This window comes from Impatiens glandulifera, chromosome 1 (assembly GCF_907164915.1).
Source record: "Impatiens glandulifera chromosome 1, dImpGla2.1, whole genome shotgun sequence".
Taxonomy (NCBI): domain Eukaryota; kingdom Viridiplantae; phylum Streptophyta; class Magnoliopsida; order Ericales; family Balsaminaceae; genus Impatiens; species Impatiens glandulifera.
This window is the reverse complement of record NC_061862.1, coordinates 135,729,735-135,755,223: the sequence shown is the minus strand read 5'-3', so window position 1 is coordinate 135,755,223 and position 25,489 is coordinate 135,729,735. Positions and strand designations below refer to the sequence as shown.

Below are 25,489 nucleotides of genomic sequence, written 5' to 3'. Positions count from 1 at the left end.
GAACATCCATAAACAAACTGTTGTGTTCTTCATTTTCTGTCATCTTTTCTTATTTCATCTTGTGCTTCAAACCCAAGTAAGCAATTCCGCCTTGAATCCGTTTCAAGTGTTTACACAAGTTTGCGTAGAATAGAAAGCGAATTAAATCCTTAACAGGATTTCTTTCAAATTGTTTTTCATAAGCCTTCATCCTTAGCCAGACCCCCGTCTCTATCGATAAAGTCGATCCTAACAAAATGTGAAAAACATGTTAAACGTGTCAAAACGTGAAAAACGTGTTAAACATGTCAAAAATGTGTAAAACGTGTGAAAACGTGTTAAACATGCCAAAAATATGTTTAACGTGCCAAAAACGTGAAAAACATGTTAAATGTGTGAAAAACGTGTTAAATGTGAAAAACGTGTTAAACGTGAAAAACGTGTGAAAAACGTGTTAAATGTGCCAAAACGTGAAAAAACGTGTTAAATGTGCCAAAACGTGAAAAAACGTGTTAAACGTGTTAAAAATGTGTAAAACGTGTTAGACATGCCAAAAACGTGTTAAACGTGTGAAAAACGTGAAAAAATGTTAAACGTGTGAAAAACGTATTAAACATGTTAAACATGTTAAAAACGTGCCAAAACGTGTTAAACTTGTTAAAACTGTGAAAAATATGTTAAACATATTAAAAATGTCAAAAACGTGTTAAACATACCAAAAACGTGAAAAACATGTTAAACGTGTGAAAATGTGTTTTAAGTGTAAAAATGTGTTAAACATGTCAAAAACGTGTTAAACGTGTAAAAATGTGTTAAATATGTCAAAAACGTGTTAAACATGTCAAAAACGTATTAAACGTGCCAAAAACGTGAAAACATATTTAAAAAGTTAACATTTTGAACCGATATTTTATTTTACAAACATAGGAATTAGAATTGAATTACAATTCTATCATTTTCCAAAACATAGGAATTGGAATTGAATTACAATTCTATAATTTTTCCAAACATAGGAATTGAATTGTAATTCAATGTCAATTCTCATGGAATTGGAATTAGAATTTCAATGTCAATTCCAATTCAAATTCCCCTCATCAAACACACCTAATGGAATTAGGTGTCACTTCTTTCAACTAGATTTATAATTCAAATTTGAATTTTTGTTTTTAATTCGATTTACGAATTTTGTTTTTAAATTTAAATAAAAGTTTTATGTTCTTTTTAAACTGAAATTAGGATTTTTATTAAAGATTTTATAAGAAAGTCGATTTAGAGTTTAATTTTTTAATAACTATTATCCATAAAGAAATAAAATCGGATAACCATTATACATATACACAAAGCCGACCCCGAGTTTTGGGTTGCCCCAACCCCATGTAGAAAAAATGTGAATTCATTTTTGTTGCTTTAAGTTTAGTTTAAAATTTTTAGAAAAAAAATTGATTTTTTTTTTGTGATATTTAAACCTATAATCAAATATAAAATTTCAATTTTTATCTTAAACTAATAAGTTATAACATTTTATGTTTAAAAAACAATAATTTTGAATAAATTGGTTGCCCTAACGAGTGAGTTATCCTAGCCTGAGGGCTTGTTGGACTTACCTTAGGATCGGCCCTACATACATAAATTATAAACACAAATCACATAAAAGAATCGTTATCCATAAATTTATTAAAATGTAAATCATAGACAAAAACCATTATCTATAAAAAAAAATAAAAAAAAATAAATTGTACACAAGTTTATTCAAATAAAACACAAGCCAAAAACAAAAAGAAACAAATTTGATTGTTCATGTAGATTTGCTCCATATTGAGACAAAAACGTTGATTTCTTCCTAATAATATCAATTTTCATCTTTACATCTACCTCTGATAAGTTTATTACTTGTTACTCCAATTTTTTCATTTAGCCCATATGGCTTGATTTTGTGACATGATTGAGTGACATCAATTTTCAATATGTTTGACGAAGAGGTTAAGTCTACAACATTACTTGTTATCGATATTGATTTTCTAGTGAATTAACTTGGATATAGAAGAACACTAGCAGTTAGATTCGATAGTGTTGTCCGAGGAGGAGGAGGAAGGCGAGTAGTTAGATTCGATGAGACTATTCAAGGAAAAGGAACACGATGAGCGAGAAACGATGATACTATCTAAGGAGAAACACAAATAGTTGAATTCAATAGGGTTGTCTGATGAGAAAGAGGAACACAAGAAGTGAGATTCGACAGTGTTGTCCGAGAAAGAACATGAGTAATTGGATTCGATGAGATTGTTAGAGAAGGAGGATGAGGAACACAATGAGTAGTTGATTTAGTGCATCATCAATGTTAAGGTAAATAATAAATTCTAGATAACTCTTAAAAAGTCGTAGAACCTCCACACATTAGGATCAATGTTGAAAGGATTTAAATCACCATCACCATCACCATCACCATCACCATCACCATCACCATCACCATCACCTTCATGATACCAAAACATAAAGAGAGAGAATGACCGGAGAATCGCGAATTAGAAAAGTTGAGTTGTTAAGGCAAGTTATGAATAGACGAAGAAGGAGAATGACCGGAGAATAGTGAAATGAAGGATATTGAAATCGTTTTAAATTATTAGTTTTTCTTAACTTCTTTTTAATTATTAAAATATCTTAATTTTTAAATAAAATTATTTAGTCTAAAACAATAAATTGTAAAATGAAAACATAACCCTCAAATCAAAAGCGCCATTTATTTGAAACTTTGGCTTCTCCAAAAAGATTCAGGAATCAGGTTTCTCAATCTCACTCTTTCGCACGGACATAGTCCTGCAGATTTCCTATCTGTTAATTCATCCGAACGGTTCTCCCGCCAACTACAAGCTTCATCATCAAACCCTTTCTCTCAATAGAGGCGATCGATCCATCAATGCTTTCAGCTCTTCATCATTGAACAAGCCATGGAAAACAGTAAGGGTAGTGAAAGGAGGTCGTTAGGTAAAAGGAAGCCGTTCTTTGACACCACCAATCTTATTCCCGCCGCCGCCACCAAGTTATCGTCTACCCTATCCGAGAAGCCCCAATTTCTAAGCCCAATTCGTGATACACCTGTTCAATCTAGTCTATTGACTTCTGAAACCTCTAAAACATCTACATCCAAAGTTGATAGCAATTCGTCTACATCAAATGCTAGCATTAGGGCATCTAACTTCAGGACGCCTTCTCGTACCCACCGTTCGACGCCAACTGGTATTTTGACTCCTATGAATAGCAGATTGATAGATTGATTTAGATTATAACTGTTTCTGTTGTTTAATTTGCTTTGTTTGGTTTATTTTAAATTGTTAGATGATTGAATGAATGTTATTTGACTTGTGTTCACTGAACTAATGCTGTTCTTGGGCTGATAGATGATTATATAGATCGATATGTCAAGTTTGTGTGCTTAATCACGAAATTTTATAGGTTTTTAAGAGTGGGGAATTCATTGCCCAGGCTTATAATTCAGGTTACAATGTAGTGTGTGAAGTTTGGAATGCTAATAGTAGTCCATAGCAAGTCCTGTTACTAAATGGAGGATGTGAATAAACCTAGGGTTTGTTTGATGTAAGGGTTATTTGGGTTAAATCATATCATTTTAAAATAATCTTGTATGACGAGAAACTAGGTTATTTGTGTCAAATGATCAAAATATCTTAGTATTTGATATTTTAAAGTATATGAGTTGATGGGATGTTGGATTAATCCAAATAACTCTCATCAAACAAACCACTATTGAGTTGTGTTGTGTCTTATTCTAGTTCTAATTTTTCATTCATATATATTTAACATTTACAAGTTAACTCAAAGACTACATCTAAATGATTGGAGTTATAATTGTTATTGAGTTTGTATGTTGACATATATGTGTAATGTTTATATGAATACAAAAGTAGAATTAGTAGTCCAAGTAGTTTGCTTACTTCTTCCAAACAAGCTTGTCATCAATCTTACTATAATAAATGTTTTAGAAGTAGAATCTTACCAAATGGCTGATGGATGGAGTACTATTTCTTCTATGAAGGCAAGGTGAATGGAGCTACAAATGAGAAGCTTATAGTTTACAGTACAAGAGGGACTACGGCAAAAAGAAAGAATGGGGCTACTGATTTATTTGGATTTTCACCAGTATTAAGAACACAGGATTTAGCGACAGACTTAAAGGGTAAAGGGAAGGCCAAAGCCGCACCAGATAATTTCCCTACTATGCAGAAGATGAAGGGTAAAGAGAATGTAACTGCTCTTAATTTGGAGAAATCAAAGGGTCTCAGAAGGGATAAAGAGGATGTAACTGTGTTGCCTCATATTCGCCCTCCTCTGAAGAAACTAATGACTACTAACACATATGATTTGACAGAAGAAGATGTCATTCTTCTGGAAAATGTTAAAACCAAAAGAAAGGCTATCTCCACAGCATATAGCAGTTCAGCTGATAAGCCAATAATCAATAAGTTCAGGTCTTTCCTCTCTCTTTCTCTGCCTAATTTGCTTGTTAGATCATGAAATATAATGGGTTTATTTTATTTATGTATTGGTTTTTGATGCTTAGACTATGAACAGATGATAGAATAATGACAAAAAATATATATCAAAGATAATACACTTAATGTTCTTTTCTATTGACTACTAAATGTCATAGGTTGTATTGTGCTGAATTCTAATAAGGGTGTGTTTGGTTAGAGGTGAATTGGCGGCATTGACATTGTAATTGTAGGGGGGCAAAGTTCCAATTATTTTGTTTGTGTAAGGTCTTCAAATAAGGAGTAGGATTTTGAATCTGAGTTCTTATGGATTTTTTTAGTTTGAATTCTACTTATATTAAGTAAGAAAAAGAAGAAGAAGATCAAGCAAACTCTTAAGATATACCATCCTATGATTTTTCCATATATAGGAATTGAATTGTAATTCAATGTCGATTCTTATAGATTTGGAACGAATTCAATCTCCAATTCCCCTCATCCAACCGCAGCCTAATGTGAAAATCTGCTGCTGCTGCTACTTGTATGATTACTCTGATTCTAATTGTCTTTACATCATTGTGTGATTTAATTTGCAATGCACAGAGACAACTTGAACAAATCAGAAGATACAAGTCCTGTGAAGTCACACACGGAGCGCAAAAAGGTTTGTCATCTTGAACCACTTGTTATATTTTGGTATGTTCTTGTCTCTTATTATACTTGAGACCCTACTAATGATTTATTATGTCCAAAGTTTTCAATCTCCATGAGGGTAGGACTTGAAAAATGCTTAATCAAAGTATTCTACTAATTCCTTTGAAGAAATATTTTATAGTTGCGCATTTCTGAGTTGCGTAAACACCTTTTGTTTTTTTCTTTAATTAATAAAAGAAAAATGACTGCAGAAGAGGCAGTGGTCGTCAATGCAGCAGACAGATAGCGTAACTCCAGAGTATGATTTACAAAAGGAATATATTGAGAAGCAGAGAGCCTATTTCAAAGAAGTTGATGAGTTCGAATTGCCAGTGGAAGAGGTATCTGCTAGGGATTCTGATTAGCAGGACAAGAATGAATGAATATACAGAAGAACTGGCGAAGTAAGTATGTAATAACCCTTGTCAAATTCCTCTGTTAGTATCTGCTGGGGATTCTTTTTATGGAATGTTTATTTCAATGCTTATCACAAGTGATTCATTATATATAGTTTGTCGCACGTTTGTGAGACCATTAGAAAGTTTTAGGATTTGGGATTATGGTACATTGAGATGTAAATGCAATAAGTCACAAATGTAGCAATAGAATAGCTGTTTTCATTTAGGCTCCATTATTAACTCTAACTGATTTTTTTTTATGTGGTTAAATACCATATTAGCCATTTATTTTGTCTAAATTGGACATCAACTTGTCTGATTAATTGCATTTAATTACTTAAATGATAGATGTTGTTTATCTGTCATAAATACCTCACAAAATATAACACCCAAGAGATCCTATAATGTAGATTCAATTACTAATTAATGTCCTAACTCGGTTTAGTGAGCTAAGTGTTGAATCCCAAATACCCATTTGACTGGGTCAAGATCGGGTGAGTTTTTTTATTCTAGAAAGAAAAAAATCATAAATTATCATGACAACAACGTGGGTTTTTAAATTTAACACTGTCGGTGTCTCAACCCGATATGTATTGATTTTCCGTGCAATGATTTGAGGTAACTTATCGCCCAAATGAAACTTTAAGTCTCATTTTAAATATCTCACAATGCTTTATGTCCAAGTTTAACATTCCACCTTGAAACATGATACTTCATCACCTCACACAACAACCTTAAGCAAATTATTCAATTAATCAAAATCAAACTTGATTTTCAATTATTCCACACTTACAAACAGCCTCACAATACCTACCCAACAATATATTAATCAATTAATCAAGTCTAAATACATAAAATATATTATATTTCACCATATAGTAGGTGTGTGAGCTATTATTGGAAATATTGCCTTAAAAGAACATTAACTTCTCATCCATCCATCATTACTAAATAAATAACTATGCCTACCTTCTTCCAACAACCTCCGACTTAGATCTCCCCCACCGGAAAACATAACCCGAAATCCCAACCAAAGAGGCAGTAGAACGATAACTAGGCACCTGATCATCGTAATAAGAGCACATTGGAGAAACAGAAGAAGCAAACGAAGAAGACGGGTGTAGCTTCTTCTTCTTCGAACCACAAACCCCCGAGCTAAAAAACCTGAAACAAAGCTTGGATTTGAAAGTGGCTGTAGTTTGTACTTTAGGAGAATGATAAGTATAATAAGAGGGTGGAGGACTAAGTGGAGGAAGATGAATATTAGAATTGTCACAAAAATTGGAAGGGCGCTTAGGAGTGCCCGGAATTGATTCCCAAGTGAATGGAATCGAACCGGAGGCTCCTCCATAGTAAAGGGCCCTGAAAGACGCCTCAACCCTAGAGATTAACTTGTCGTTGCTTTTCGGAGGCATTTCATTGCTTCCAACAGTTGTCATCTTCTTCTTCAGATGGCTGGAGGTTTTGCAGAATGGAAGGTGATATGGGTATGGAGAGGGTACCTAATATTATTAATAATTGAAGTTCCATTTTCTGCCAGTTATTGAAGACTCTTAAATAGTGGGGGTGTATGTAGGAAAGAGAACCATACCAAATGTCCTTTTGGTTGGTTTTATCTTACTCTTTTTGCTTACAAAATCAAATTTCACAAATATGTGCTTTTGTACATATTAATTCTAAACAATCAAGTCTCTCTTAGTTAAGATTTTTTTACCATGAATTAATATGATGAATTAGTTAATTAATACAATTCATTGAAATTAAGAAAAAATGTCTAAACAATAAACAAGTATGGTAATTAACCTGTTTGAAAGTGATTCATTATAGAGATGACAAGGAGATCAATTAGGGTACTGAGGGAGTATTATTCAAGTACTATCCCTTTTGATTTTTTTTCAATGTTTAAGTATCATTATCCATGGAATTTAGGGAATTTACTTTGGCACCATGAGAAAGAAGAAAAGGGATATTAAAAGGTAAAACAGAAATCCACACTAAGGAGGAAATAATAAGATCAATTAACAATATTACCTAAGCATGTCTAAAAAGGTTTATAATGTCAGTGTCACCAACAAAATAGGCATTAGCCACTTATCAATTGGATGGAAATGAGAGCTATTCAAAAAAATCCTTGTTTAGTCTGATATATTTTTTTTTGGTCTCTTTTGATAATTTTTTTTTACCATAAGTACCTTATTTCTTTTCTTTTTCTATCACCAAGATTTGAATTTGTGTAACAGTTTTGTTTGTTGTAACATCTACGGCTAAATCCTTGTTTAGTCCGATTGAATTTTTCGTTTTGAATTTTTATAACCCAAATAATACTCTCAATCGTTTAATTATTGGTAGGGTGTTTATTGCTCAAAATTTTTTGATTGTTTATGTAGTCTCTTTTGAGTTCGTGCTCATCTTTTTTTTAAGTAGCAAAACATATAAAGTTGTTATTTTCATTTGTTTAATAAATAATAATTGATTTTTCATTTGAAAAGATGCTAGCTCGTAATCATATATTCTTATATGATTTTATGAATTTCTCAATAATTTGACCATATTTATAGATGATAAGTTATTATTTGATATCACTTATTATAAGATCGTTTGATTTTTGTTTAAATTTTAATTTTTATAACTAGTTATACTATCTAATTCTTAAATTTTTATTTAATTATTTTTTTTCTCTTTTTGTATTATTTATAAATTATTTTATATATGTAATTATTTATTTAAATTAATAACAAAACTCTTTATAGAAAAAAAAAATATTTTCTTTCTGCATTCATATGTTTTTTTTAGCATCCAAGGTGTTCTTTTTTCACATCTCATATTTTTGTTAAGACTTTGTTGAATTTTTATTTTTTGAACAAATATTGTTATTTTAACATGGAAAGTGGTGTAAATATATTTTTAATCTGAATAACACTTTAAATTTTTGTTGATCATTTATTTTTTATATATTTTGATTTCTGTGATATTTATATATTGAGTTTGCCCTAGTTTCCTTTCTTAATAATGAAGTTATCAAATCTATAATTATTATTTTATATATATTAGAATTGATAATCCTTATAAAAACACTTCTTACATATATTCTCTCATCATTTATATAAACTTCTCAATGTTATATGTAAATTATTAGTGTCACTTGATATGATATTTATTATGTTCACACAATGATTTTTTGTGTCCACACAAATTATTTGATACTTATTTTAATTGTATATTTCGTTTCTTAGACTTAGTTCCTTTATGGTTGTTTAACATCTTTCATTTTGTTTGGTTAATTAAACTTTTTTTTAATATTATGTATCTTGTTATGGAATTAAAGTTTTTTTTTTTAAAAATAAATAAATTATAAATCAAAATCATCTCCATTTATTGAAGGGGTTTAATATCTACTCATTAGTTGGATGGCATATTGAATAAATGAATATTATTGTTTGAGAGCGATAACTCATTCACGTACTTGTATTACATTTGTCTCTATTTCATTCCACACATTTCCCTAATAATAATAAATTAATAAATGAGTTCATGATGATTGTTTGGACTTATCATCTTTACAAACAAGAGTTAAATATATAATTTATTTATGAGGTTAAAATATGTTGTATGTAAAATGGCAAAGGCTTTAGAATCGGGTATAATTCGGAAGCCGGCCTCTGGCAGGCATAGCAGCTCTTAGCATGTGCAGCTAGCGCGCCCCTTTCTTTCGAAAAGTCAACTTTCTCGCTTGTTAGTTCAAGCAGTCCTACCTTCCTTTTATTTGGGTGAGTTCCAATTTGATCATGAACGCCTTGACCACACTCATACAGCGCTTCCCAGCGGTGGTACCTCCACCCGCCATTTGCGCGTGCTTCGGTTCCGGTTATATCGGGAAGGCTCAGCTGTTCTTGTACCCCGGCTCAAGGGGACCAGAAAATGCCCTTCGCGAACCCACTGCTCCACTTCTCGAGCCCCGGCCATCAAAATAGAGCTTTAATCCTCTGGTTACCTTTTTTGGAAGCGTTAATAAGACGGGGTTGTTTTATCCATTTTACATAATAATATATATATATATATATATATAAATTAAATGCTATTTTTTTCTTTGAAATTAATCAATTTGAGTCCATTTAATTTATTTTATTATATCATTATTCAATAACATCTCAAGGTATAAATTATATATAAGCCTCTTACAGGTTGACGATCATCCAGATGAGACTAGGGTTAATCGACTTCATGTTGCTTGTATCTTGTGAAATTATATGTTATATGTTATGATTTTAAAAAAGAAGCTAATTTTATTATTCTAATTGTCTGATAATCTTGCACTTTTCACGAGATGAAGCTCGCAATAACTAATGTTCTCCAACCATTTGGAATGTATTATTATCAAGAAATTAGAGTAATAACGCACAAATTTTTATAAGTAAATTCACCATCCCTCAACGAAGTAAGACCAAAAAAAATTGCAAAATCCACAAACTCATTAACGTGTTATGAAATTTTGTTACATGTTTTTTATTTATTTAAAAGATTAAATCATTTCATTAATTCATTACGCCCTAGACCACCAAAATATGGCGAAAACTTGTCAAAAAGAAATTAGTTCAATACTAATTACGACATTAGTGATCAAGCCACACAAACATGAAGATCGATGTCTTGGGTCTTATTGCTATTGCGATCGCAGCTATGAAATTTGTAAGCCTCAATTTGGCTATACCATTTTGCACCTCTCAACTTTTTTATTCTTGAATGTTTCCATTTACTGTTTAATGAAATTTTGATTACGAACAAATATGAAATTAATAACATAAAAAAGATATTTATGTTTTGAGGAAATACAAGAAATGTAAATGCACTAACTATCTTTGTTAGATTACATGTAACATCTCTATACTATAATAAAAGAAAATATATGGGTAGAAGGGTAGTCCATTTCCAGAACCACCAAAGGTAAGCCACATATTATTGTTACATTATTACTTGTATTCCATAAATCTTTCACTTTATGCTATTTGATGGAAAGTGAAGGACAAAACAATAGATTATGTAACTCTTAGCAATTATAGCAAAATAAATGGTAACAACTTAGCAACCAAATTTTGCTAAGAATTTTGTGTGCTGGATTTGCAATTATATATAGTACTGTGACTTTGTTGTTGATCAATCAACTTCTCAGTTAACATATCTAATTGAGAGGGAAACAACACCAACTTGTTTGGCTAATTGCATTACAACTTTAGAGAAAAAATTGTCGATTAGAATGTGTACGAGAGTGATTTTGTTGTTTTATATTATTATTAGGGTTGATTCATTGAATACCTATTTTTTTGCGAGAATCATTATTATCTTAAATATTGATTTGATCATGGGTAATTCCTCGTTGGAATGATCTCCGATTTCTCTTAATCCAGTGAGAACAAAGTGGATGGATGAGAGAACTTTCCAAGCAGATCTAAATGTTTTTTTAAGGAAAATATTTCACTAATAAATGTTTTGAGAAGATCGCAAAAACATCGCAAAAACATGTTGAAAACCAATAAAACTAACCATTTACAAGTTTAGATATGATTTATCATAAATTATTAAGAGACGAACTCAAAGACGAGTAAAAAAATAGTCACCAAACATATGTGATGTAAAAAGACACTAAATAAATCCCAACTTCCAATCACAAACATCTATAATTGACCTCAAAATACCTGTGTGACCAGGAAATTCTGCATTGGCTTATTTTTCATTTCCGAGCATATTTAATGCCTTTACAAATTTTATAGGTTTTCTTTTCCGAACATATTTTTTTCTAGTATTTCCGTGTTCTCCATCATTTTTTCAATGCGTTGAACTTAATCATTAACATATCGTGAGCCGACGACATTCATCAAAGGGGTTATGGGTGTTAAAATTCTACTAGTGTAATTTATTAGTAATGTCCCAACATTAGCATTAAAGGTCTAAGAAATGAGGTTAGATTTCTCAAAAGGAGCAATCAAAATGTCTCAATTAATGTGACCTTAAAAGGTAGAATGCACCAACAATAACCAACCAGAGCCGAGCCAGAGGCAAGTCCGAGGTTATCACAGACCAAGCATCCCGGCTATTCATTTTTTTCTCCAACATATAGGCAACCCAACTATTTTTTTTCTCCAGCCATTAGACAACCCAATTCAACCCACAATTTTGTTTATCATGTCTATTATTATGTCTTAATTTATTCGTATGACTTTGTAAATTAAATAAAAACAAAATTCTAAGGCAACCCAAAATTATGGACCACACTAGTTTTTAACTAATTTGTCAAAGTTCCATGTATAAAACAACACAATACCATAAAAGCAGGTCTTGACCTGCTGTGTAATAAGTGAGGCAATTGGCTTAGGCTCAAATATTTTTGGAGCACCAAAATCTTAAAAAATAAATATATTATAATGATATGTTCATTGGCTTATTTTTAAAAAGCCCATAAATAATAATTGATAACTTATCCATGATAAGCCCTAACTTAATTTGTATCCAAAAAAATAAAAATAAAAAACACTATCTTACTTGGAGAAAAGAATCGCACGATTCTCATTTATCAACAAAATCAAGAAAAAAAAAAATAAGAATAAGCATTCTGGAAAAAGAAAAGGAAACACTTCCCCCAAACTCCAAGTCCGTTGTCGATCTTCTAGCTTGCCGAAATCGGAGCAGAAAACTCGGTCGTCTCCTTCCCCGAGCTCTTGGGCCTTTTTCGCTCGTTCCAGCCTTGTTTCTCGGCACTGCGCCACTGCCCACTAGAGTTCTTCCTCTAATTTCGGTGAGATTTTGGTTCGATTTACTTGATTATTTTTGGTTGTTGAGGACTTGTCTAGTGAAATAAGTTGAATGATCGGGAACATGGTGAATTGAATGAACTTCGCAATGAAGACCCAAAACAGTCTAGAAATGAGAACGATGTGTCAATCTTCAAAATTCTTTAACACATGATGAACACTCCGATGTTGATGAATCAGATTTATTTCTAGAACTAAAGTTGTTAAGACATTCATTACCCGGAAAAGCAAAAAGAGCGATTGATGTGCTAAATCATTTGAAAACAATGGATGGTTGTTATCCAAATTCCTATATCGCATATCGAGTTTTACTGACTATACTCGTTACTGTTTCATCTGCGGAAATGAGTTTTTCCAAATTGAAGTTGATTAAAACTTATCTTCGATCAACTATGTCGCAAGAAAGACTAAATGGGTTAGCTATGTTATCTATCGAGAGAAAAATTATTGAGAAAGTTGATTATGCAAACTTGATCAATACTTTCGCTTCAAAAAATGCGAGACGAGTAATATTCAAGTGACTATGTACTAGTTCGGAACATGAATTTTATATTTTGTTTGGATCTTCTTTGTTTTTTAGTATTACTTATGACATATTGTTTTGATGATATTTTATTTCTAGAATTCATGTTACAAATACTATTATTATATTTAAATCGATAAAAAATATATGTATGAATATTAAGTTTTGAGGGCACCAAGTTTTGTGCTCGCCTCAGGCCTCGAAATCTCAGACACTGCATAAAAGTAAAAGTGAATTATATCGAGTCATTTAAAATTTTTGAGTGTCTTACAATTTTTAAAATTTTAGTGAGACTAATGAGTCTGAATTTATATAAATTTTAAAATATTTACTATAAAATTTTACGAGTTTATAAATAATTTTGATTTTACGATTTTACATTTAAAAAATAAATAAATTTATATTTATAAATTTTAAAAAATTAGTATGTATTCAAATAAATTAATATAATTAACTTTATAAATATAATTTGTTTATATTGTCATTTACTTATTATTATTTTTAATTAATTTTATATTTAAATATATATATATAATTTTTTAAATTGTTAATATATAAAATACTTAATTATATATAATTAATATTTTATAAACTAAAACTCTTATGGTATTATGTACCCTCTATTTTACAAACTAACAATTTTGTATAAACTCTAAATTTTGATAGTGTTGTTCCCACCTTCAATACCCGTTAAACAAGATCAAACAAAACAAAAATAATAAAACACGCAAAATGAGATTATAATGAAAGTGGGCTAGATTGAATTTCATATCTAGCAAAGTCTAATAAAAATAAAGTGTCACACTCACATTACATATACTACTATTCTTTCTTATCTTTTTGGTCAAACAAATGTATACTATTTATTATCAATATAGATATTTTTGACAAGAATTATATTATGTTATAGAATATACTCTTAATTTTGGGCTTTGTTAATTTTATGGATATTGAATAATTGGGCCACTTTTCTAACAAGAGGTCATAAATCTTTCTCTTGGTAAGCTTCGTGCTTCTTTAGTTCATGTAGTTGAGGTGTCCATGCCCTGAAGATGGAAACCACGATAGCCAGTGGCTCCGGTTTCTTACCTCTCCGACCGCCGTTATCTCCTTCGACTGGAGCCTCACAGCTTCGGACTAAAATCAAACTATCGGTATCAATTTCAAACCCTTCTCCTTTTATCACCCAACTCTTCTTTGGATTTTGTTTTTACATCTACTGTTGTCAATTTATCTTTTCTTCCAGAGATTTGAACATCATCGGAAGTTGGTGATATCGAATGCTTGTGGGTCGCGAGATGATGGGTCTGTCAATGATTTTCCAATCATACGCAGAAGAATTTTCATGGAAGAGGTATTTTTTTTTTTTTTTTTTGACTCCCCTGTTCTTGAAATTTTCCAGATGAAATATGGGTAACTGGTAACATGAAGAAATCTTCGAGCTTTAGTGATGTCAACATAATTGTTGAATCTTTTCATGTTATGGAGATTGAGCTTGGTGGAGTAGATAATTAACAACTTAATATATTTACAGACTATTGGAGCTGAATATGGAGAAGGTTTTGAGACTTTCAGACCAGATGGACCTCTTAAAATTGATGTGGTAAGCAAAGAGTAATTTATGAAAGGGTTAACAAAAGGTGCCAGTTTTGATGAGTCATATTTTTTTTTGCTACTATTAGGATTTCCTGAATGACAGATTGCAAGAGGGATTTCTTCAAAGAATTCGATATGCAATGAAACCCGATGAAGCTTACGGTCTTATATTTTCTTGGGATAATGTCATGGTATGGATCAGTATATCTATCTCCTTTGTTGTTTACATTCTAGGGTTTAATGGCGAACATAGGACAGTTGTCAATCATTCTTGAAAAGTTATATGATATTTAGTTTCTTACTCCACGTTGTGACCTAGGGTTTAGAAAGGCTGTTTGAATCGAAAGAGTAATATAGATGAGAAAAGGCAGCATAAATTTCTACAAGAACATGTTGAAAACTCATAGAAGTGGCAGAAGATTTAAAATTACTCTAAATGATATTATTGACATTTATGAAGAATAAAATGATCATTTGGAATTTTGGATGATTTGCTATTGAATATCTATTATCTGATTGGTATATTGTCATTAAATTTATTGGGCTCATATAGTAAATGAGTACAAAGATTATGGTAATAAATAAGTAACGTTGTTTATTTCTGAAAAGTGAGATGAGAACTTTCCGTGGGGAAAATCGATACCATTCTATAACAAGTTGTGTCAACAGTCCTAACAAAATAATTAGGAAGAAAGGAACAAACAACATCTAAATAAAACAAAAAAACATTCGACAGTTACTCAAAACCGAGATTTTTGAGATTCTCGAAAAAAACTCATGTCAACATGGAGCTGAAGGTCTTTACACCTTTCAATCTACTGCCCTCCTAGTTGACGCTAATCTAAATCTTCCATTTTTCTCTATCAAGCTTTTCTCGATGCCTTTTAACTCATGCTGCATTCTTGATATATGTTCTGTATAAATAAAGTTGTTTATTCAGTTTTGGAAAACAAATTAGTTCGTCTTTTTCCTTTTTCTTATTTATGATTACGACTCTTCTAGTCCCTCCTATAACTGAGGCAGACATTCACACTCGCTCGTATCCTTTATGTTTATGATCACTCTAATTTTTGTTTCAGACAGATAGTCGGACGTTGAAGTTAGAGGCATGGAGACAGCTAGCAGCGGAAGAGGGTTTGTGATTTCTTTCACCAATTTTAACATTTTCACTCATACTCGAATTATTTATATATTCTACTACATTGATTTTGAAAGGTTTACGATTCTTTTAAGGAAAAAATTTATTTCCTTGTATGTTTTTGGGCAACCTAATTTGGAAACACTTTTTTCTATACACATCCTTTCCTCGAAATGAGAAAGATGGACCTAATTTCTCGTCATCAACGACAACCTATGTTTCTGTATTCGGATCCATTTACAAAAATATACATAGGTTTATAATCAGTTTATGATAAAATTTAGTTTTCAAACATTTAATCCATACACAAACACAAAAATAAAAAGTGTTTCTAAGAATAATTCCTTGCCAGTTTTATTTAAACTCAGCTATTTGTTCATTAAAGTGAGAAAATATGTTTGGTCTCAATAGGTATTCTATGTAATTTAATTTATTTTGCAAACTTAACTATACTGTGTATTACGATCCACTGAAAATGTTTGAAGATTATCCTCGTGTAATTTAGTGGTTGAACTGATTTTCGTATGTGTAGAAAATAGCAATCTAGTTTTAATTATCTCTTTATTTTATTCCCCAGATATATATTGGTTAATTCTACTTGAGCTAAGTTAGCTTCAATATTTTTTAGTTAAAACATGTTCCCTAAGGCCAAGGAATGAACTAACTGCTCGGTAGACATATTTGAACAATCAATTTACACAAATGTATAAATGAGCCATAAACCCTTAATATGATCAACATTATAATTTTGTTTTTTTATAGTGTAGGTTAGTACAAAATTTCTTTGTTTCCTTCTTTCTTGGCCATGTTGAAAAGCTCAATTTAGATACTTTATGTTCATTGTGTGACACTTGTTTCAGTATCCCATCAGTCTGCACAACTCTGGATTGTATTTGAACGTGATTTGTTTTATAAAGAGAATACAATGCATCTTTTACCTATTTGCCCTATTCGAAGCCTCTATTAACAAATGTGGTTTGTAGTTGATTCTGTCAACAAGAACCTCTCATATATGTGAAGATCTGACTACTATTACTGAAGATTAACAATTCATTGTCACTCAAACCAAATAGGCTCAATTTTAGCCATCTCTTAGAGTGGTAACTGACATCATCTTGTTTTCCTTTGATTCATAATTCTTACTTTTTAGGCGAATTTTTTTTTCCCAACTTGAGTGAGATATTCAAGACTGCATTTGTATTGCCAAAATGCTCAGTGCAAGAGTTGTAGTCGTATAATGTGCCAAAATTGTTAAACTAATAGAGAATCCTAAATAATGTTCATTTAACGTTGACATGGAAATTTAAGTGAAGTAATATAGGCGGAAGATCCAAATTAGACCCTACTTAAAACTATCATATGATCATTTTGTATATTGCACTCAATTTCTGGGGACTATTTGGGTTTTCAACTGTATACTTTGATATTCAGTTACTGCTTCTTTGCAAATTAGCCTTGTTTAGATGTGGCATTTACTAAATCACGTGCTCCAATATTTTATAACGGCTCATTTGAAACACTTTTTAAATCTGTTCCTGTATCTGCATCTTTATAAATCCGTCTACTAAGTTTAGTTTCCAAACGTTTGGTGTCTAGATCCAGATACATAAAAAATGTTTCCAAATGGGGCTCACTTAATGAGAGATGTGCTGTTTGGTAACCAAAACTTCATATATTGATGAGCTGTCTTTGAATTATTGATGAATTGAACTTCTTGACCAGTATGTCTGTCAACAATCATTGAGCCTGTTTGGAAACGTTAAATAATAAGTGTAGTGCATGAATTTTGAATTTGAAATATTTGTATAGTTGTATGTAAGTGCTTTAATTTGAATTTGATAAACAGTTCTTGTAAATGGTGTGGCCATTTAATTCACTGATATTTGTTGTTCGATCTCACAAGACATTTTTCTATAAAAACTTCATGGAGCCGTTTTCTTTTGTTTTTTACCCATATATTCTCAAAGATGGTAACTTTTTTTGTAATTTTTTTTTATGTAGGAATGGAAATTCCTATAGATGTTGGCACTCAAAGGCTTTTACTTTATGCAGATGCTGATCATGTTGTGCGCAAGGTATAGTTAATTGCTCATCATCTTAAATTATGTTGTAACTTAAAAGTTGTTTGTGCAATTTTTGAAGGGAGACAAATAATACTTATTACACATTCCTTTGATATTTTATTTTCATAGCTTGCTTAGAAAAAAAAATGTTTGTGCTATCATAATTTCATTTATTCTTACAAGTAAATAAATCACAGGTTTTTGGCTGGGAGGGAGCAGAAACTGAATTAGATACGTTTAAGCTAAGATTTTCACAGATATATAATGACAATCTTCTCAGAGTAAGTTTCCCATTTGTCACTATTCATTTAAGTTCTTTTGTGGTTCTTATATAATAGTCTGACAATAATGTTCTTTTCTATTGTATTCTTGAGTCAGCTCTCAGAGCCCATGGATGGGTTAGTTGAATGGCTTGAAGCAGTATCTACTGCTCGAATCCCTTGTGCTGTTGTTTCCAGTTTTGGCCGTAGAAATATGGTGGAAGCATTGGAACGAATGGGGCTGAGGAAGTACTTTCAGGTTAGTAATTTCTCAAGGCTGAGAATAATTTTCCGGCCGATACAAACTTGTCAAATTTAATTAAAAAAAAGGGGGAAATGTATAAACAGCTGAAAATGTTCTTTTGAAACATGCAAGATTATGGATTGTTGGTGATATCACAAGCTTCATTGTGAAATTCATACTGTAGTTTAATTTTGTTCACATCTTATTTGGACAAATTCTTGTCATTTGTAAGCTTATTTGTACTAAATAAATAAAAGTCACGATTTTGTGCAAATAAAAAAGATGTTTCCTGTCCTGGAGGAAAGAATAGATTTATTCCTGGAGAGAATTTTGTTGAATTGTTTTTTTCTTACATTTTATTTGAATTCCGAGGTCATTTTTAATGTTAAAATGTTTAGCTAGTGTTTTTGGACTGTAGATCTTAAAGCAGAAATCAAATTAGAGATCCAAATAATATTTTTGTTCATAGAGGTGATTTCAGATTCATTTGGCTTAAGAAGGCCCACAGTGATAATTCAAGTTAAGGGTATATTTCTAGGCCTATCATCCAATCCAATATACAATTACCAAAGTAAAAGATTAAATAGATTCATTCACTAACAATTAAAAGATAAATGTGTATAGAAACAATAAATTTCTGAACCTATCTCTCCTTAAGTTTAGTTTCCAAACATTTTGTATCTGGATCGAAAAACAAAAGTAAAAAGCGTTTCTAAATGTTATATTCGTGATTTCGTACAAGGCCACATAGTATTTTATTGTGTTGTAGTGACAAAAGTATTTTGGGTTTCAGGCAATAATATCAGAGGAGGACGGGATGGAATCTATAGCTCATAGATTCCTTTCTGCTGCAATGAAGGTATTTTGGTTCTATTGTCTGAAAAATTAACCGAACAATTTTATATCTTGTTACATGAATGTTACAGCTGTAGTTCTTCTATTCCCGGGAAACTTCTAAATGTTTTTTTAAATCGTGGACAGTTGGATAGGAAACCTTCCAAGTGCGTCGTATTTGAGGATGATCCCAGAGGGATAACAGCTGCTCACAATTGCACTATGATGGCTGTAGCATTAATTGGTGCCCACCCAGCGTATGTATTCTTTCTCTCGAAAGAGTCAGTAAATGAAAGAAGCCTACTTCAAAATCTGGTTGTTTGAATAATTCGTTTTGAGTTATGAAAAATTGAGTTATTTGGGTAAAAAACATGTCACAATCACCCTTCCGTTTTTCTTGTCTTTTCAAACACCGAGTGTTTCTTTCGCGCTAGATCTCATAGATAATTGCAGCATAAGAGTGTTTGAGAATGCAGGACACTATGATCAAGTTTTGAACTTGGAATGTAGGTATGATCTTGGGCAAGCGGATCTTACAGTTGGTAGCTTCAACGAGCTTTCGGTGATCAACCTGAGAAGGTTATATGCTTGCAAGGACTTTACGTTTATGGAGCCGCAAAAGCAGATAATAGAGAGAAGTCCTCCTAGAAGGAAGCTTGGAATAGACACCATCTTTTGACCCACAATTGTAGAAATTTCTCATCTTATTATAGCAGCAGCTTGTCATCATCAATCATAGGATGTTTTCTTTTTATACTCCTTGATTTCTCATTGTATAAATTAATTGGGGTTTACAGAATCTGTTTCCATATATCAATATAAAAGCTTCTTAGAAAGCTCATCTGTCATTTCTTTCTTCTAATAATTAAAATTATTCTTAATCAGACTTGTTAAATTATCTACATGACATAATTAGAACTGATCAGAGGTAGTCCAAATCGAGAGTTGACTGACCCGTTTAATTTTAAAAAATAACAAGTTATATATTATTATTATTTATATATATTACCTAACCAATTTAAAATAAATTATATTTAAATATAAAATTAATTAAAAAATAATAACAAAAAAATTATATTATAAAAAAATTATACATACAAAATTCTTTATATTAATTTATTTATTTGAATAAATAATATCTTTATTTTTAATTTTTAAATATAAATTTATTTTTAAATGTAAAATTGAATTTATTTATAAACTCGTAAAATTTACTATTGTAAATTTAAAATCGTAAGAGTTTACGTATTTAAAAATTTACTTAAAATCAGAACTCGATAACCTTATTTGAAATCGTAAGATCGTAAAATTCTAATAATTCATCTCAAAATTTTAATACTCATAATTTAACTCCACAAATCTCTTAAGTTTTTTTTTTATAATTTGATGCAAAAAGAAAATAGAGCTCAAATTTGATTTAGGTAAATTTTTGATAAAATTTTACATAATAATTAAAAAAGAAAAAGAATTTATATTTGTTATTATTTATTTAATTATTTAAATTAATTAATTAGGTAAGTAGTTTTGTAAATATGATTTTTCTAGTATCAATCTATTTTTTATTTTTTTTATTTAATTTGTAATTAATTATATATATATAAATAATAATAATGTTTTTTAAATAAATTATTAATATTTCGTATAAACCCTCAATTTTACACTTTTATATCTCTATCAACAATTTTAAATTTAATCTTCTATTTGTACTAACCTTGACCTCCAGTATTTTTTTGACCAGCATGCCCCAAATAACCAAATTTTGAACTTTTAAAATTATTGTAAATAGAAATATTAAGTTTGATAACTATAATTTATATATGTATTTAAAGGTAATAGGACTAAAATTTAAATTTTAAGAAATGTAAAACAATTTGAACCTAATATTCAAAAACTTATAAAACATTTGGGCATGAGGACCACTAAACTTGATAATTTTTGTTAGGCCCTTTTTGAAACCATTTTTGGATCTTATTTATATTAGACATTTATTTAAAAATATCTCATAATTTCTCATGCAAACTCAAAACATATCTAACTTAGGTTTCTAAATGGTATAAACAGTTATATAGTTTATGAGATTTATACACAGTGAAGACAAAGTAGAACAAAAACATAAGATGTAGTATAATCACATTTGAAGCATATATTTCCATATTACATATAATATATCAATCCATCCTAAATATGGTTATACGAGGTAAAAACACGGTTTTCTTTTTCTTAAACGACATAAACCATCCCAACTTCGAGTAGAGACGCCGGAGGCACCTTAAGAGCCACATCTGGTCCTCGACAATTCCGACTCAGAAAATTGTAACCATAATTGAGTGCAAGCCGCTTCATAAACGAAGACCCTTGTTTCGCCTTCACATGAGTATGTCCAAGAATAAATGCGGTTCCCGCTTCTTGAGCAGCATAAAGTTCTCTTAACTCTTCTTGCAATTGCACGCCCATAGTTGACGATTCCGACTCGTTATCATCCACATAAAATCTAACTCTTCTCTGCCCAACATTTACCGGCTCCATCTCAACGGATGAAACACTCGCCGGTTGAAGATCACTTTCTTCGATCTCAAAGTTTGAAACCGACACCATTCCAATAACCGCCAATCGACACTCGTTAGAAGAGCCAGACCGATTATCATCATCATCATAATCATCGTTCTTCTTTTCATTGTCGCACCAATCGTAGTGAATAAAATCTGCCAACTTCTCAACAAGTTGTGTTTCAAATGAATCAACATCCTGATGGACGTCGCGATACCCATACCGAACAATGCATCTGTACGAACGATGAGAAGTGGGGCCTACTCGTCCCACAAGGTATCGCTCGGCAGGAGGAACGTATGGAACTGGAACCGATTTTAAACAAACGAAGACCAAAACACGATGGAAGGCGGGTAGGTTTGTGACGAAACGAGAGAAATTTGCTGGGATACCCGATGTGAGATTTGTGAACACGATCCCAATTCCCGGGACTCGGGCAATACCAAGGCTTGGCCCTAAAGCCAATAGCCAATCCAACGAAACTTTATTATGGAGATCGTATTCGTACTTTTTTATAGTGGCGTAATGCCAAACGAACATTATCGTCATTAGGAAGAGCGATAGGAGGATCGGGAGCCATGCACCTTCGCGGAATTTAATCACAGAGGCAGAGAAATACAGCAATTCGATTGACCCGAAAAAGAGTAGAAATGCGAGAGCAACTATAGGCGGTTTGTGCCAATAAAGGACAATCACCAATGAAGTGAGACATGTAGTAACTAACATAACCGCCATAACTGCCAAACCTGCAACATATATAACAACAAAAATCAGATTTAGATGAATATAACAATAAAATAAAATAAAACTAGAAAAAGTCGTTTGTATCATTAACCAACCGGATGCATTTCCCATATGCTTTACGTCTCTGAAGCCAATGGTAACGGCTATGCAGAGGATCATAAGAACCCAATTGATCTCGGGAATGTATATTTGACCATGTATTTTATCGGAGGTGTGAATAACCTTGACCCTTGGGAAACAACCGAGGGACTGACTTTGGTTGATAATGGAGAATGTACCGCTAATTATAGCCTGACTTCCCACAACCGAGGCAAGTATCGCTATAGCAAGAACAGGCCATCGAACACATTCTGTTAGCAAGAACAAAAAGAAAAATGAATCGGTGTAGAACTAGATTTTGTTTCCAAACGTGATCTCAACTAAATTCACAGGTAATATTAGATAATTGTGAGAAAACAAACCTGGGACCGAGACATAAAAACCAATCTTGTGAGTGCTATTATGATGCTTCGATAAATAAGCTGCTTGACCCATATATGCCAAGATTAGAGCTGGATAAACCAGAAAAGTGAAGGCAATCTGCAAGAGAATAGATTCATCATCAATACAGTTCAATCTTTGAAATCATCAGAAAAATCTTGGGAAAAGTTCATTCTACCCGCGCCATACCTGAATAGCTGTATAAGAGAAGTGACCAATGTCTGCAAACATTGCCTCAGAGCCTACATGTAATCCAAAAGACATGTTAGTTCTTGATGAGCATCTAAGTTAAACCCACTAAGAAAGAGTAAAATTTGATTTCAATCATACCAGTTATGCACAAGAGAATTCCACCCAAGGACATCCATCCACTTTTTCTCGTCTTTTTCAAGAATTTGACCATATAATATGGCGATAGAGCTTCATAAACACGTGGGTTCCAATGGATTATATTATACAAACCAAGTCCGCTAATACAGAGTAGCCAAGTCAACACAACTGGTGCGAAAAAGAATCCCACTCGATGTGTTCCATAATGTTGTAATGCAAATAGACAAACTAATATGAAGCAAGTTATAGGAATGACCGCATCTGTAAAACAAAAAACAAATACACTTTTCCATCGTGTTAAAATGGAAATAGTTGCTTGAAATGGGAAATAGTTGGTTGAATACTTACATTGATGATGATCCTTTGACATGGACAGCTCAAGCCCAGAAACAGCAGAGAAAACTGCAAAATTGAAAACGAGTAAGTTATCACGAGCAAATTAAGAGGAAAACAACGAAAAAATTAGAAATTCATCCTCTAAGAATCAAAGATAAGCACCGGAAATGACTGGAGTAAGCAATCCATCCCCTATCACCATACAAGTCCCGAGAAGAACCAAGATAAGCAAAGCAGTGTGCAAGAACTTGTGTTTCTCGAGCAACTTCTTAACATTTGAACTATTCTTTTTCTCAGGAGGATTCTCCCATTTATAAGTAGAGAGTGCTTCATCAGAAACTTGATGATTTGGTAGAAGACTCACTTTAGCATGTCTGCAAATTAAAGAATAAAGGGCAAAAGTCCCACCTGCAGTAGATTTGATTATAATTAGAAAATTCTTTATTTCCTTCATTACACTATTGTTACTTAAAACCAAAGTTACCTTCTCCATTGTCATCAGCTCTAAGAACTATAAACACATATTTGAATAAGGGAACTAGAGTTAGAGTCCAGAAGACGAAAGAGAGAACACCAAAAATCTCTTCATTTGTCTCTGAATGGTGAATATCTTCAGCAAATGTGCTCTTGTAAACATAAAGAGGAGATATACCCAAGTCCCCATAAACCACTCCAAGACTTTGATAAGCTAGAAGTAGAGTTGTTTTCCAAGAATCCTTCTGCAATACAATTAAGGGAAAATTATGAAGACAATATTAATAGATAAATATGAAAACAAAAATAAACACTTGGTAAGAAGAAGAAAAATGGGAACAAACCTTGGAAGAACTCAATAACTTTCCACAGTCAAGATCCATGGTTCTCAAGCATCAGTTTGATTATATTCCATGTAATTTGAAGCTAGAAAATTTATAGAAGTTTTTTCCTTTTCGTTGGTGGGAAGAAGGAGCTAGGAAGAGGGTCTGAAACAAAAAGTGAGTATAAACTGAGATTGATTGATCCATATCTTTGATGTTACTTTAGCAATCTATAAAGAAGTAAAATAAAATCAAGACCCTTTTTCCAATTATCCAATGTAATTCAAATAGAATCAAATCACATCCCCCAAAATAAATGTGTATGGTTTAGTGATTTGATTAAATAGACAAAAATATTAAATACAAGGTGAAAGAGACATGTCTTGATTCCATTAATTCCATTTTTGTTTCATAAATTTTTAGCATGGTGGAAGAAAAGAAAGAAAGAGATAAAGCACCCAGAATAAACAAATGAAGATATGAAGTGAGAAAAGGGTTTAAAGGAGAGGGGGCAAGATATTGAAAAAATCCGGTGATTCAGGTCACATGGAGAAACAAACGAAGGAAAAAGGAGACCATTGTTCACATGACACAGAAATAAGTGAATTGTTTAATCACATGGAAAGACAATGAAAAGATAAAATCCACAAAAACAAAGTATAATATTCTTCTTTAACTCGCCCAACCACCCACTCACTCACACCCACCCAGAAGAAATATAATATAAACAGTTTTGAACCCACTAAGAGATGAAAGTGAAAGAGCTCTTCTTTTTAAGTAATCTTGAAATGGGTTTTACAGAAATTGATTTGAAGAGATAATATAATATATATATGCATGTAGCTAGTAAGAAGTTAGATACTTACAAGATCGATCTCTTCTTCAGATTGATGGTTGCTAACCCAGATGAAGAATGATTGATGAGAGCTTGAGGAAGATGAGAATGGCGGAGAAAGAGAGAGGAATGGGGTAAAGGAGATGCATCTCTCTCTCTCTACACTAGTTCAGCTCGAGCTGCTTAATAGTTAATAGGGGCAGGGGGTAGAGGCAGAGCCACGTGAAAACTGTTCATTGTTGCCATTCTCTTCTGAAAGCCTGTTATTTTCTTTCTGTTATTTCCCACTTTTTTTACTCCACCTATTTATCAAACAATATTAAGAATTTTTGTTGGGTTATTTGAAAATTTTTAAAAAATCAAATTTTTAATCAATCACCTCTCAACCATTATATCACTCATTTT

At 31.8% G+C, this 25,489-nt stretch overlaps 4 protein-coding genes across 6 annotated transcripts; 2 read left to right on the top strand and 2 right to left on the bottom strand.

Moving 5' to 3' along the window:
• The first annotated feature begins 2,720 nt into the window (after positions 1–2,720).
• On the top strand, positions 2,721–5,780 carry LOC124938419. The gene is made up of 4 exons (XM_047478857.1): positions 2,721–3,213; positions 4,028–4,460; positions 5,067–5,127; positions 5,369–5,780. The coding sequence occupies exons 1-4, from the start codon at positions 2,925–2,927 to the stop codon at positions 5,519–5,521; spliced, it is 936 nt and encodes a 311-aa protein (XP_047334813.1). The 5' UTR covers positions 2,721–2,924; the 3' UTR covers positions 5,522–5,780.
• Positions 5,781–6,519: 739 nt separating this feature from the next.
• On the bottom strand, positions 6,520–6,993 carry LOC124944270. The gene has a single exon (XM_047484620.1). It carries the CDS (start codon positions 6,991–6,993, stop codon positions 6,520–6,522), a length of 474 nt encoding a protein of 157 aa, XP_047340576.1.
• A 6,844-nt stretch (positions 6,994–13,837) lies between these two features.
• On the top strand, positions 13,838–19,863 carry LOC124919856 (5-amino-6-(5-phospho-D-ribitylamino)uracil phosphatase, chloroplastic). Its single transcript, XM_047460216.1, has 11 exons — positions 13,838–14,034; positions 14,127–14,234; positions 14,415–14,483; positions 14,563–14,667; positions 15,556–15,610; positions 17,616–17,689; positions 17,875–17,958; positions 18,056–18,196; positions 18,975–19,040; positions 19,163–19,272; positions 19,526–19,863. The coding sequence occupies exons 1-11, from the start codon at positions 13,933–13,935 to the stop codon at positions 19,692–19,694; spliced, it is 1,083 nt and encodes a 360-aa protein (XP_047316172.1). The 5' UTR covers positions 13,838–13,932; the 3' UTR covers positions 19,695–19,863.
• A 1,252-nt stretch (positions 19,864–21,115) lies between these two features.
• Positions 21,116–25,271, bottom strand: LOC124919855 (potassium transporter 2-like). 3 transcript variants are annotated; one of them, XM_047460213.1, is made up of 10 exons: positions 25,116–25,271; positions 24,271–24,414; positions 23,937–24,171; positions 23,615–23,860; positions 23,465–23,518; positions 23,117–23,377; positions 22,976–23,028; positions 22,768–22,885; positions 22,402–22,656; positions 21,116–22,308 (listed from the first exon to the last, which is right to left on the bottom strand). In XM_047460213.1, exons 2-10 carry the CDS (start codon positions 24,307–24,309, stop codon positions 21,236–21,238), a joined length of 2,334 nt encoding a protein of 777 aa, XP_047316169.1. In that variant the 5' UTR covers positions 24,310–24,414; positions 25,116–25,271; the 3' UTR covers positions 21,116–21,235. The 3 variants fall into 3 exon arrangements, with proteins under 3 accessions (XP_047316169.1, XP_047316171.1, XP_047316170.1); XM_047460215.1 differs by having other exon boundaries at positions 23,937–24,168; XM_047460214.1 differs by lacking the exon at positions 25,116–25,271 and having other exon boundaries at positions 24,271–24,430.
• Between the last annotated feature and the right edge of the window lie 218 nt (positions 25,272–25,489).

Coding starts and splice junctions, on each gene's coding strand:
- LOC124938419 (XM_047478857.1), top strand. CDS start 2,925: ATGGAAAACAGTAAGGGTAGTGAAAGGAGGTCGTTAGGTAAAAGGAAG. Junction 3,214..4,027: donor CCACCGTTCGACGCCAACTG/GTATTTTGACTC, acceptor TCTTCTATGAAG/GCAAGGTGAATGGAGCTACA. Junction 5,128..5,368: donor CACACACGGAGCGCAAAAAG/GTTTGTCATCTT, acceptor AAATGACTGCAG/AAGAGGCAGTGGTCGTCAAT.
- LOC124944270 (XM_047484620.1), bottom strand. CDS start 6,993: ATGACAACTGTTGGAAGCAATGAAATGCCTCCGAAAAGCAACGACAAG.
- LOC124919856 (XM_047460216.1), top strand. CDS start 13,933: ATGGAAACCACGATAGCCAGTGGCTCCGGTTTCTTACCTCTCCGACCG. Junction 15,611..17,615: donor ACAGCTAGCAGCGGAAGAGG/GTTTGTGATTTC, acceptor TTTTTTATGTAG/GAATGGAAATTCCTATAGAT. Junction 19,041..19,162: donor TCCTTTCTGCTGCAATGAAG/GTATTTTGGTTC, acceptor AATCGTGGACAG/TTGGATAGGAAACCTTCCAA.
- LOC124919855 (XM_047460213.1), bottom strand. CDS start 24,309: ATGGATCTTGACTGTGGAAAGTTATTGAGTTCTTCCAAG. Junction 23,861..23,936: donor AGCTGATGACAATGGAGAAG/GTAACTTTGGTT, acceptor AATCTACTGCAG/GTGGGACTTTTGCCCTTTAT. Junction 23,378..23,464: donor GTCAAAGGATCATCATCAAT/GTAAGTATTCAA, acceptor TTTGTTTTACAG/ATGCGGTCATTCCTATAACT.